Source organism: Coregonus clupeaformis, chromosome 37 (assembly GCF_020615455.1).
Source record: "Coregonus clupeaformis isolate EN_2021a chromosome 37, ASM2061545v1, whole genome shotgun sequence".
Lineage (NCBI taxonomy): Eukaryota > Metazoa > Chordata > Actinopteri > Salmoniformes > Salmonidae > Coregonus > Coregonus clupeaformis.
The window spans coordinates 33,982,857-33,996,644 of record NC_059228.1 but is presented as its reverse complement, the minus strand read 5'-3'; the positions used below and the strand labels follow the sequence as shown (position 1 = coordinate 33,996,644).

Sequence of the window (13,788 nt, the reverse complement as noted above, 5' to 3'; positions counted from 1 at the left end):
CATAGACAGAAGCAGACAGAGGCAGAGGCAGACAGAGGCAGAGGCAGAGGCAGACAGAGCCATTGGAGTCAGCTGTTAAAGTCTCTGAGTGTCTGACCTACAGGTCAACTCCACTCTGCCAGTATAGGTATGAGGAGGGTCATGACTACTCATCCAGTCACAGCACACATGGTGCATATAGAGAGGTATCTAATGACAGATAGAGAGGTATCTAATGACAGATAGAGGCATCTAATGACAGATAGAGAGGTATCTAATGACAGATAGAGAGGTATCTAATGACAGATAGAGAGGTATCTAATGACAGATGGAGAGGTATCTAATGACAGATGGAGAGGCATCTAATGACAGATAGAGAGGCATCTAATGACAGATTGAGAGGCATCTAATGACAGATAGAGAGGCATCTAATGACAGATGGAGAGGCATCTAATGACAGATGGAGAGGCATCTAATGACAGATGGAGAGGCATCTAATGACAGATAGAGAGGCATCTAATGACAGATGGAGAGGCATCTAATGACAGATAGAGAGGCATCTAATGACAGATGGAGAGGCATCTAATGACAGATGGAGAGGCATCTAATGACAGATGGAGAGGCATCTAATGACAGATGGAGAGGCATCTAATGACAGATGGAGAGGCATCTAATGACAGATGGAGAGGCATCTAATGACAGAAACAACACTATTTATTTTTTCTCTTTCGCAAGGGAGACTTTCTTTCTGACTTCGATTTTAGTGGCCAGACTAGTATTTCTGTCTTAGTATGTTTGTCTCATTCTGTGTGAGTTGTGTAGGGGTGTTTTATTTTTATTTTATTTCACCTTTATTTAACCAGGTAAGCCAGTTGAGAACAAGTTCTCATTTACAACTGCGACCTGGCCAAGATAAAGCAAAGCAGTGCGATAAAAACAACAACACAGAGTTACATATGGGGTAAAAAAACATAAAGTCAAAAAATACAACAGAAAATACACTGCTCAAAAAAATAAAGGGAACACTTAAACAACACATCCTAGATCTGAATGAATGAAATAATCTTATTAAATACTTTTTTTCTTTACATAGTTGAATGTGCTGACATCAAAATCACACAAAAATTATCAATGGAAATCAAATTTATCAACCCATGGAGGTCTGGATATGGAGTCACCCTCAAAATTAAAGTGGAAAACCACACTACAGGCTGATCCAACTGATGTAATGACCTTAAAACAAGTCAAAATGAGGCTCAGTAGTGTGTGTGGCCTCCACGTGCCTGTATGACCTACCTACAACGTCTGGGCATGCTCTTGATGAGGTGGCGGATGGTCTCCTAAGGGATCTCCTCCCAGACCTGGACTAAAGCATCCACCAAGTCCTGGACAGTCTGTGGTGCAACGTGGCATTGGTGGATGGAGCGAGACATGATGTCCCAGATGTGCTCAATTGGATTCAGGTCTGGGGAACGGGCGGGCCAGTCCATAGCATCAATGCCTTCCTCTTGCAGGAACTGCTGACACACTCCAGCCACACGAGGTCTAGCATTGTCTTGCATTAGGAGGAACCCAGGGCCAACCGCACCAGCATATGGTCTCACAAGGGGTCTGAGAATCTCATCTCGGTACCTAATGGCAGTCAGGCTACCTCTGGCGAGCACATGGAGGGCTGTGCGGCTCCCCAAAGAAATGCCACCCCACACCATGACTGACCCACCGCCAAACCGGTCATGCTGGAGGATGTTGCAGTCAGCAGAACGTTCTCCACGGCGTCTCCAGACTCTGTCACGTCTGTCACATGTGTTCAGTGTGAACCTGCTTTCATCTGTGAAGAGCACAGGGCGCCAGTGGCGAATTTGCCAATCTTGGTGTTCTCTGGCAAATGCCAAACGTCCTGCACGGTGTTGGGCTGTAAGCACAACCCCCACCTGTGGACGTCGGGCCCTCATACCACCCTCATGGAGTCTGTTTCTGACCGTTTGAGCAGACACATGCACATTTGTGGCCTGCTGGAGGTCATTTTGCAGGGCTCTGGCAGTGCTCCTCCTGCTCCCCCTTGCACAAAGGCGGAGGTAGCGGTCCTGCTGCTGGGTTGTTGCCCTCCTACGGCCTCCTCCACGTCTCCTGATGTACTGGCCTGTCTCCTGGTAGCGCCTCCATGCTCTGGACACTACGCTGACAGACACAGCAAACCTTCTTGCCACAGCTCGCATTGATGTGCCATCCTGGATGAGCTGCACTACCTGAGCCACTTGTGTGGGTTGTAGACTCCGTCTCATGCTACCACTAGAGTGAAAGCACCGCCAGCATTCAAAAGTGACCAAAACATCAGCCAGGAAGCATAGGAACTGAGAAGTGGTCTGTGGTCACCACCTGCAGAACCACTTCTTTATTGGGGGTGTCTTGCTAATTGCCTATAATTTCCACCTGTTGTCTATTCCATTTGCAGAACAGCATGTTACATTTATTGTCAATCAGTGTTGCTTCCTAAGTGGACAGTTTGATTTCACAGAAGTGTGATTGACTTGGAGTTACATTGTGTTGTTTAAGTGTTCCCTTTATTTTTTTGAGCAGTGTATATATACAGTGTGTGCAAATGTAGCAAGTTATGGAGGTAAGGCAATAAATAGGCTATAGTGCAAAATAATTACAATTAGTATTAACACTGGAATGCTAGATGTGCAAGAGATTATGTGCAAATAGAGATAATGGGGTGCAAAAGAGCAAAATAAATAACAATATAGGGATGAGGTAGTTGGGTGGGCTAATTTCAGATGGGCTGTGTACAGGTGCAGTGATCGGTAAGGTGCTCTGACAACTGATGCTTAAAGTTAGTGAGGGAGATAAGAGTCTCCAGCTTCAGAGATTTTTGCAATTAGTTCCAGTCATTGGCAGCAGAGAACTGGAAGGAATGGTGGCCAAAGGAGGTGTTGGCTTTGGGGATGACCAGTGAGATATACCTGCTGGAGCGCAGACTACGGGTGGGTGCTGCTATGGTGACCAATGAGCTAAGATAAGGCGGGGATTTGCCTAGCAGTGATTTATAGAATGGCCTGGAGCCAGTGGGTTTGACGACGAACATGTAGTGAGGACCAGCCAACAAGAGCGTACAGGTCACAGTGGTGGGTAGTGTATGGGGCTTTGGAGACAAAACGGATGGCACTGTGATAGACTACATCCAATTTGCTGAGTAGAGTGTTGGAGGCTATTTTGTAGATGACATCGCTGAAGTCAAGGATCGGTAGGATAGTCAGTTTTACGAGGGCATGCTTGGCAGCATGAGTGAAGGAGGCTTTGTTGCGAAATAGGAAGCCGATTCTAGATTTAACTTTGGATTGGAGATTCTTAATGCGAGTCTGGAAGGAGAGTTTACAGTCTAACCAGACACCTAGGTATTTGTAGTTGTCCACATACTCTAGGTCAGACCCGTCGAGAGTAGTGATTCTAGTCGGGTGGGCGGGTGCCAGCAGCGTTCGATTGAAGAGCATGCATTTAGTTTTACTAGTGTTTAAGAGCAGTTGGAGGCTACTGAAGGAGTGTTGTATGGCATTGAAGCTCGTTTGGAGGTTTGGGTGTGTGTTGTGTGGGTGTATCGGTGTATGCAGTCCACTCAAGTAGCATGCATATACTGTGTGTGTGTGTGTGTGTGTGTGTGTGTGTGTGTGTGTGTGTGTGTGTGTGTGTGTGTGTGTGTGCTACTCACGTCTAGTAGTGTGTGTAGATGCTCGTCCTGGAAGACACTGTGTAGGAAGTCCATATCTTTCTCACTGCAGTCTGTCAACGCATGGATCTCCTCCAGGCTGTCCAGAACCTGAGACACAGCCCCTGTACACACACACACACACACCCACACACACACACACAGTCAGTTATGTATGCAACACAATAGTAGCATAAAAGAGAATACAATGAATATGAAATAGCAAATGTACAATCACAAAGCACATACTGTAGGCAGGATCTAAGAGTTGACTGCTAGAGAACTATCTAAGAGTTGACTGCTAGAGAACTATCTAAGAGTTGACTGCTAGATAACTATCTAAGAATTGACTGCTAGAGAACCATCTAAGCATTGACTGCTAGAGAACTATCTAAGAGTTGACTGCTGGAGAACTATCTAAGAGTTGACTGCTGGAGAACTATCTAAGAGTTGACTGCTAGATAACTATCTAAGAGTTGACTGCTGGATAACTATCTAAGCGTTGACTGCTGGAGAACTATCTAAGAGTTGACTGCTGGAGAACTATCTAAGAGTTGACTGCTAGATAACTATCTAAGAGTTGACTGCTGGATAACTATCTAAGCGTTGACTGCTGGAGAACTATCTAAGAGTTGACTGCTGGAGAACTATCTAAGAGTTGACTGCTAGATAACGATCTAAGAGTTGACTGCTAGATAACTATCTAAGAGTTGACTGCTAGATAACTATCTAAGAGTTGACTGCTGGAGAACTATCTAAGAGTTGACTGCTGGAGAACTATCTAAGCGTTGACTGCTGGATAACTATCTAAGCGTTGACTGCTGGAGAACTATCTAAGCGTTGACTGCTAGAGAACTATCTAAGAGTTGACTGCTAGATAACTATCTAAGAGTTGACTGCTGGAGAACTATCTAAGAGTTGACTGCTGGATAACTATCTAAGAGTTGACTGCTGGAGAACTATCTAAGAGTTGACTGCTAGAGAACTATCTAAGAGTTGACTGCTAGAGAACTATCTAAGAGTTGACTGCTAGAGAACTATCTAAAAGTTGACTGCTAGAGAATTATCTAAGAGTTGACTGCTAGAGAACTATCTAAGAGTTGACTGCTAGAGAACTATCTAAGAGTTGACTGCTAGAGAACTATGTAAGATATGACTGCTAGAGAACTATCTAAGAGTTGACTGCTAGAGAACTATCTAAGAGTTGACTGCTAGAGAACTATCTAAGAGTTGACTGCTAGAGAATTATCTAAGAGTTGACTGCTAGAGAACTATGTAAGATATGACTGCTAGAGAACTATCTAAGAGTTGACTGCTAGAGAACTATCTAAGAGTTGACTGCTAGAGAATTATCTAAGAGTTGACTGCTAGAGAACTATCTAAGAGATGACTGCTAGATAACTATCTAAGAGTTGACTGCTGGAGAACTATCTAAGAGTTGACTGCTGGATAACTATCTAAGAGTTGACTGCTGGAGAACTATCTAAGAGTTGACTGCTAGAGAACTATCTAAGAGTTGACTGCTAGAGAACTATCTAAGAGTTGACTGCTAGAGAACTATCTAAAAGTTGACTGCTAGAGAATTATCTAAGAGTTGACTGCTAGAGAACTATCTAAGAGTTGACTGCTAGAGAACTATCTAAGAGTTGACTGCTAGAGAACTATGTAAGATATGACTGCTAGAGAACTATCTAAGAGTTGACTGCTAGAGAACTATCTAAGAGTTGACTGCTAGAGAACTATCTAAGAGTTGACTGCTAGAGAATTATCTAAGAGTTGACTGCTAGAGAACTATGTAAGATATGACTGCTAGAGAACTATCTAAGAGTTGACTGCTAGAGAACTATCTAAGAGTTGACTGCTAGAGAATTATCTAAGAGTTGACTGCTAGAGAACTATCTAAGAGATGACTGCTAGAGAACTAGGGACAACACAGACAGATACAGAACACACACACAGAGCAGTATATATCTAGAGGAGGGATACCTACGTTCTGCTGCTAGTAGTCCTATCAGGACGGCAGCATTAACACAAACAACACAATCACATTACAGTTTATATTTCATTCTCATATAGGGACTACATGGACACAAAAATGGTAAAGAATAACTGGAATCGTGGCTGAAACATTCCCTGAAAACATTCCCTGAAACATTCCCTGAAAACATTCCCTGAAAATATTCCCTGAAAACATTCCCTGAAAACATTCTCTGAAACATTCCCTGAAAACATTCCCTGAAAACATTCCATGAAACATTCTCTGAGTAAACAGTACAGACTATCCAAAGATTTCTGAGATGCTGAATTGACTTGTTCATCCAACAAAAAGAACAGCAGTACTGTGTCAGAGGTCAGAGTCTCCACTCCTGCAGTAACACACCTTATTGAAATGATCAACTAATCATGTTCTTCAGTCTAGAAAATGATTTATTGATTTTTTAAATCAGGTGTGTTACTGATGGGCTGGAACAAAAGCCCGCCAGCCCAGTATAGTAGCTCTCCAGGACTGAAGTTTGAGAAGCATGTGTAAGAGTTATGACTGAAAACAACACCTTGAAAAAGACAAAACCACATAGAACACAGGAACCCAGAGTGGTAGATATTGTGACCCACCCACATGCACACACACACACGCACGCACACACACACGCGCACACACACGCACGCAGACACACGCACGCAGACACACGCACGTCTGCCTCTTCCTGAATGAATGATAGTAGTGTATCTGGATTTTCACCTCACTGTGGTAACAGCTTTGTTGTCATGGGTGTGTCTGTGTTGGTGTGTGTGTGTGTGTGTGTGTGTGTGTGTGTGTGTGTGTGTGTTGGTGTGTGTAGATGTGTGTTTTTTTATGTATGTGTATGTGTGTCAGTGTGTGTGTGTGACAGTGTGTGTGTGTTCCTCCTACCTGAGGATGTGGGGTCTTCAGAGAAGTCAGGCATCTCCTCTGGTGGGTCTCCGTAGAAAGAGTTAAACTTGTGACTGGAGACTGCTGCCAGTACGGCTCCCTGAGACAGACAGGTAGACAAATCATCCTCCATGTTAGCACCAAACGTTCCAAAACAATAACACTCATATTCTAATTCCAACTAGAAAAGGAAAGTAGAATTTGGGGAGCTTACCTTGAGCTTTCTCCTGGCGTTGAACTTCCTCAGCTGTTCCACCGTCTCTAGCAGGTGGATCTTATAGGCATAACGGTCTCTCTCCTGATCAACACACACACACACACACACACACACTCTCACTTTACTAGCCTTTCACTACCCCAAGAAGTCATTATGTGTGTTTGTGCGTGTGTGTGGGTTTTGTGTGTGTGTTTGTACCTTGAGCCAGGGGTGGTTGAGTGCCTCGTAGACAGTGATTCTCTCTGCAGGGTCCAGCATGAGCATCCGTCTCACCAGGTCCTTAGCACTCTCTGAGATATGTCCCCACTGCCTTGGGTTCAACTGGAGACACACACACACAGAGTAAAAAGCACACATGGATGCTTTCAGGGTAAGGATAATACTACCATAGACACACAGAGCAGTTATTGGCGTTTCGTAAATCAACTACTACCTTGTATTTGCCCCTGCAGATGGCTTCGAACAGGCGTTCCTTGGTGCCGTAGAAAGGCAGGCAGCCAGACAGCAGGATGAAGAGGATGACTCCACAGCCCCACACGTCTACAGGCTTACCATACGGCTCCCTCTTCACCACCTCTGGGGCCATGAAATGGGGCGTGCCTACACGACCTGGGAAGGGAGAGAGAGAAATAAAGAGGGGGTAGACATACACTACCAGTCAAAAGTTTGGACACACCTACTCATTCAATGGTTTTTCTTTATTTTGTAAATTTTTTTACATTGTAAAATAATAGTAAAGACATCAAAACTATGAAATAACACATATGGAATCATGTAGTAACCAAAAAAGTGTTAAACAAATCAAAATATATTTTATGTTTGAGATTCTTCAAATAGCACCCTTTGCCTTGATGACAGCTTTGCACACTCTTGGCATTCTCTCAACCAGCTTCATGAGGTAGTCACCTGGAATGCATTTCAATTAACAGGTGTGCCTTCTTAAAAGTTAATTTGTGGAATTTATTTCCTTCTTAATGCGTTTGAGCCAATCAGTTGTGTTGTGACAAGGTAGGGGGGGGGTTATACAGAAGATAGCCCTATTTGGTAAAAGACCAAGTCCATACTATGGCAAGAACAGCTCAAATAAGCAAAGAGAAACGACAGTCCATCATTACTTTAAGACACGAAGGTCAGTCAACACTGAACATTTCAAGAACTTTGAAAGTTTCTTCAAGTGCAGTCGCAAAAACCATCAAGCGCTATGATTAAACTGGCTCTCATGAGGACCGCCACAGGAATGGAAGACCCAGAGTTACCTCTGCTGCAGAGGATAAGTTCATTAGCGTTACCAGTCTCAGAAATTGCAGCCCAAATAAATGCTTCACAGAGTTCAAGTAACAGACAAATCTCAACATCAACTGTTCAGAGGGGACTGTGTGAATCAGGCCTTCATGGTCAAATGGCTGCAAAGAAAACACTACTAAAAATACCAATAAGAAGAAGAGACCTGCTTGGGCCAAGAAACATGAGCAATGGACGACCTGGCCTACACAATCCCCCGAACTCAACCCAATTGAGATGGTTTGGGATGAGTCGGACCGCAGAGTGAAGGAAAAGCAGCCAACAAGTGCTCAGCATATGTGGGAACTCCTTCAAGATTGTTGGAAAAGCATTCCAGGTGAAGCTTGTTGAGAGAATGCCAAGAGTGTGCAAAGCTGTCATCAAGGCAAAGGGTGGCTATTTGAAGAATCTCAAATATAAAATATATTTTGATTTGTTTAACACTTTTTTGGTTACTACATGATTCCATATGTGTTATTTCATAGTTTTGATGTCTTCACTATTATTCTACTATGTAGAAAATAGTAAAAATTAAGAAAAACTCTTGAATGAGTAGATCTGTCCAAACTTTGGACTGGTACTGTATAAACACACATTCATACACATACTGTATATTTACATAAATGAGCATACAGGTGCATACACACACAGAGTAGGGAAAGTGCAGAACAGAATATCACTTCTGAGTTTTTCTGAATATGAAAGAGGAAGTGTTCTCTCTTCTGGCTTCTTGAGCCACTACCTACCCAGGAAACTGGAACATTGTTGATATTCATATTTTACTACAACTCTCTACTACTCTTCTGACAGAGAGAGAGTGTGTGTGTGTATGTATGGATGTTTGGATCTTTCTTTTTAAATGTTTTGAATATGTTTTATTGTCAAATACACTGGATATGTGTTTTACAGCGTCAGCCATAGTAGTACGGCGCCTCTGGAGCAAATTAGGGTTACGTGCCTTGCTCAAGGACACATCGGGTATTCGAACCAGCGACCTTCAAGTTAAAACACATCAAAACAAATCAAATCACATTTTATTTGTCACATGCGCCGAATACAACAGGTGTAGACCTTACCGTGAAATGCTTACTTACAAGCCCTTAACTGACAATGCAGTTCAAGAAATAGAGTTAAGAAAATATTTACTAAATAAACTAAAGTAAAAAATAAAATAAAAAGTAGGATGTATACAGGGGGTACCGGTACTGAGTCAATGTGCGGGGTACAGGTTAGTCGAGGTAATTTGTACATGTAGGTTGGGGTAAAGTGACTATGCATAGATAATAAACAGCGAGTAGCAGCAGTGTAAAAACAAAGGGGGGTATCAATGTAAATAGTCCGGGTGGCCATTTGATTAATTGTTCAGCAGTCTTATGGCTTGAAGGGAACAACAGAGTCATGGTTAGTAAGAGGAAGTTGGATTATTGGGTCACCTAGTCAAACCATTGTCTGAAGAAAGCTGATAGCTGATATGTCATTGATATGAGTCAGTGTGAATGGTTTTGAGAATGACACAAGTATTGGTCTTCACAAAGTTCGCTGCTTCAGTGTTATGAGATATTTTTGTCAGATGTTACTATGGTATACTGAAGTATAATTACAAGCATTCCATAAGTGTCAAAGGCTTTTATTGACAATTACATTAAGTTTATGCAAAGAGTCAATATTTGCAGTGTTCACCCTTCTTTTTCAAGACCTCTGCAATCTGCCCTGGCATGCTGTCAATTAACTTCTGGGCCACATCCTGACTGATGGCAGCCCATTCTTGCATAATCAATGCTTGGAGTTTGTCAGAATTTATGGGTTTTTGTTTGTCCACCCGCCTCTTGAGGATCGACCACAAGTTCTCAATGGGATTAAGGTCTGGGGAGTTTCCTGGCCATGGACCCATAATTTCGATGTTTTGTTCCCCGAGCCACTTAGTTATCACTTTTGCCTTATGGCAAGGTGCTCCATCATGCTGGAAAAGGCATTGGTCGTCACCAAACTGTTCTTGTATGGTTGGGAGAAGTTGCTCTCGGAGGATGTGTTGGTACCATTCTTTATTCATGACTGTTTTCTTAGGCAAAATTGTGAGTGAGCCCACTCCCTTGGCTGAGAAGCAACCCCACACATGAATGGTCTCAGGATGCTTTACTTTTGGCATGACACAGGACTGATGGTAGCGCTCACCTTGTCTTCTCCGGACAAGGTGTTTTCCGGATGCCCCAAACAATCGGAAAGGGTATTCATCAGAGAAAATGACTTAACTCCAGTCCTCAGCAGTCCAATCCCTGTACCCTTTGCAGAATATCAGTCTGTCCCTGATGTTTTTCCTGGAGAGAAGTGGCTTCTTTGCTGCCCTTCTTGACACCAGGCCATCCTCCAAAAGTCTTCGCCTCACTGTGCATGCAGATGCACTCACACCTGCCTGCTGCCATTCCTGAGCAAGCTCTGCACTGGTGGTGCCCTGATCCAGCAGCTGAATCAACTCTAGGAGACGGTCTTGGCGCTTGCTGAACTTTCTTGGGCGCCCTGACGCCTTCTTCACAACAATTGAACCTCTCTCCTTGAAGTTCTTGATGATCCGATAAATGGTTGATTTAGGTGCAATCTTACTAGCAGCAATATCCTTGCCTGTGAAGCCCTTTTTGTGTAAAGCAATGATGACGGCACGTGTTCCTTGCAGGTAACCATGGTTAACACAGGAAGAACAATGATTTCAAGCACCACCCTCCTTTTAAAGCTTCCAGTCTGTTATTCTAACTCAATCAGCATGACAGAGTGATCTCCAGCCTTGTCCTCGTCAACACTCTCACCTGTGTTAACACGAGAATCACTGACATAATGGCAGCTGGTCCTTTTGTGGCAGGTCTGAAATGCAGTGGAAATGTTTTTTGGGGATTAAGTTCATTTTCATGGCAAAGAGGGACTTTGCAATTAATTGCAATTCATCTGATCACTCTTCATGACATTCTGGAGTATATGCAAATTGCCATCATCAAAACTGAGGCAGCAGAATTTGTAAAAATTAGTATTTGTGTCATTCTCAAAACTTTTGACCACGACTGTATGTTTATCTTGGCTGCTGTTTAAAACACTAATTTAAAGGTGATGTTAACCTAACAATTCATTCATACATCTGGTAGTGTACATGTGGCAAGGACATTGAAGAGATAGTTCACCCCAAAGCCAAAGTTTGTCCGATTAGATGGGGTCAATATTTCCCATTTATTTGGTTGTATTATTAATAAACCCATGAAGGCCTAGATTATCTCTGTCCTATGTCTGAAATGTTTGTATAAACAGCAGAAAAAATATGAAAAGTACAAGTTTGCAAGTACAGATTACATAGATAAAAGTTGTATCCTTCCTGTTTGTGAGAAAGCAGAGCGAGAAGTGAGATGCTATGTTCCACACTAGCAAAACAACTGGCCATGCAATCTAAATGGTATACTAGTGTGGATATTGGAACATACAGGTGTGGGATCTTGAGCCAGTTTTCTACAGCAGGAAAATAATCCTGCAGCAATGTCAAGGGCTGATGTGGATGTGGTGTTGGAGTCAGGCGCAGGACACAGAAGCTTAGTCCAACAGACTTTACTTGTAAGAACACGACAATACAAAATAACGGGCCTCAACACAACGGAGGCGAGCGATTACACATACTGTGCGTATATACACAAAATACAAGAGATTACGCATACAGTGCGTCAATACTCTAAATATACGAGAGCAAATGCACATCACCAACGGACAGGCGGACAACAACACACAACTACAAACAACACCAAAGGAAACTTATAGGTGACATAATCAATACGTGATATAGAACAGGTGCACTAATCAGACAAAACCAAACAAACATAGATAACATCAAACGGTAGCAGCTAGTACTCCGGGGACGACGAACGCCGAAGCCTGCCCGAACAAGGAGAAGGAGCAGCCTCGGCGGAATCCGTGACAAGCAACAGGAAATGTAAATTATTAAGTGGATTGTAATTCATGGAAATTTTTGTAGGGGTTTGGTACATTCTTTGTAAGGGAAAATCAAGTCTGAAATTTCAAAGTGGAAATTATAAACTTAAGCCTTTTCAAACCTCAAATACACTACAAGTTTAAATTTCCTGCATTGCACGAACGTTTGGACTATTTTGTGTATGTCCATTACATGAAATCCAAATAAGAATCAATTTAAACTACAGGTTGTAATGCAACAAAATAGGAAAAATGCCAAGGGTGATCCAACTAAGATCCTACATCTGTACAGTGCTTTGCAAAAGTATTCATCCCCCTTGGCGTTTTTCCTATTTTGTTGCATTACAACCTATAATTTAAATGGATTTTTTTTTGGATTTCATGCAATGGACATACACAAAATAGTCCAAATTGGTGAAGTGAAATGAAAAAAATAACTTGTTTCAAAAAATTCTAAAAAATAAATAACGGAAAAGTGGTGCGTGCATATGTATTCACCCCCTTTGCTATGAAGCCCCTAAATAAGATCTGGTGTAACCAATTACCTTCAGAAGTCACATAATTAGTTAAATAAAGTCCACCTGTGTGCAATCTAAGTGTCACATGATCTGTCACATGATCTCAGTATACAGTGAGGAAAAAAAGTATTTGATCCCCTCCTGATTTTGTACGTTTGCCCACTGACAAAGACATGATCAGTCTATAATTTTAATGGTAGGTTTATTTGAACAGTGAGAGGCAGAATAACAACAACAAAATCCAGAAAAATGCATGTCAAAAATGTTATAAATTGATTTGCATTTTAATTAGGGAAATAAGTATTTGACCCCTCTGCAAAACATGACTTAGTACTTGGTGGCAAAACCCTTGTTGGCAATCACAGAGGTCAGACGTTTCTTGTAGTTGGCCACCAGGTTTACACACATCTCAGGAGGGATTTTGTTCCACTCCTCTTTGCAGATCTTCTCCAAGTCATTAAGGTTTCGAGGCTGACGTTTGGCAACTCGAACCTTCAGCTCCCTCCACAGATTTTCTATGGGATTAAGGTCTGGAGACTGGCTAGGCCACTCCAGGACCTTACTGTGCTTCTTCTTGAGCCACTCCTTTGTTGCCTTGGGTGTTTTGGGTCATTGTCATGCTGGAATACCCATCAATGACCCATTTTCAATGCCCTGGCTGAGGGAAGGAGGTTCTCACACAATATTTGACGGTACATGGCCCCGTCCATTGTCCCTTTGATGCGGTGAAGTTGTCCTGTCCCCTTAGCAGAAAAACACCCCCAAAGCATAATGTTTCCACCTCCATGTATGACGGTGGGGATGGTGTTCTTTGGGTCATAGGCAGCATCCCTCCTCCTCCAAACATGGCGAGTTGAGTTGATGCCAAAGAGCTCGATTTTGGTCTCATCTGACCACAACACTTTCACCCAGTTCTCCTCTGAATCATTCAGATGTTCATTGTCAAACTTCAGACGGCCCTGTATATGTGCTTTCTTGAGCAGGGGGACCTTGCAGGCGCTGCAGGATTTCAGTCCTTCACGGCGTAGTGTGTTACCAATTGTTTTCTTGGTGACTATGGTCCCAGCTGCCTTGAGATCATTGACAAGATCCTCCCGTGTAGTTCTGGGCTGATTCCTCACCGTTCTCATGATCATTGCAACTCCACGAGGTGATATCTTGCATGGAGCCCCAGGCCGAGGGAGATTGACAGTTATTTTGTGTTTCTTCCATTTGCGAATAA

At 42.8% G+C, this 13,788-nt stretch overlaps 1 protein-coding gene across 17 annotated transcripts in view; it reads right to left on the bottom strand.

Moving 5' to 3' along the window:
- Positions 1-13,788, bottom strand: part of LOC121536583 (peripheral plasma membrane protein CASK-like) — a 218,932-nt gene that overhangs the window by 46,617 nt on the left and 158,527 nt on the right. For 7 of the 17 annotated variants that reach the window (XM_045211626.1, XM_045211630.1, XM_045211628.1 and 4 more), the window contains exons 7-12: positions 7,241-7,419; positions 7,009-7,131; positions 6,808-6,891; positions 6,594-6,693; positions 5,673-5,690; positions 3,686-3,807 (exon numbers count right to left, since the gene is read on the bottom strand). In XM_045211626.1, coding sequence (XP_045067561.1) covers positions 3,686-3,807; positions 5,673-5,690; positions 6,594-6,693; positions 6,808-6,891; positions 7,009-7,131; positions 7,241-7,419 — 626 coding nt within the window. The remainder of the gene's footprint in view (positions 1-3,685; positions 3,808-5,672; positions 5,691-6,593; positions 6,694-6,807; positions 6,892-7,008; positions 7,132-7,240; positions 7,420-13,788) is intronic. The other 10 variants (XM_041843969.2, XM_041843971.2, XM_041843973.2 and 7 more) reach the window with 3 other exon arrangements.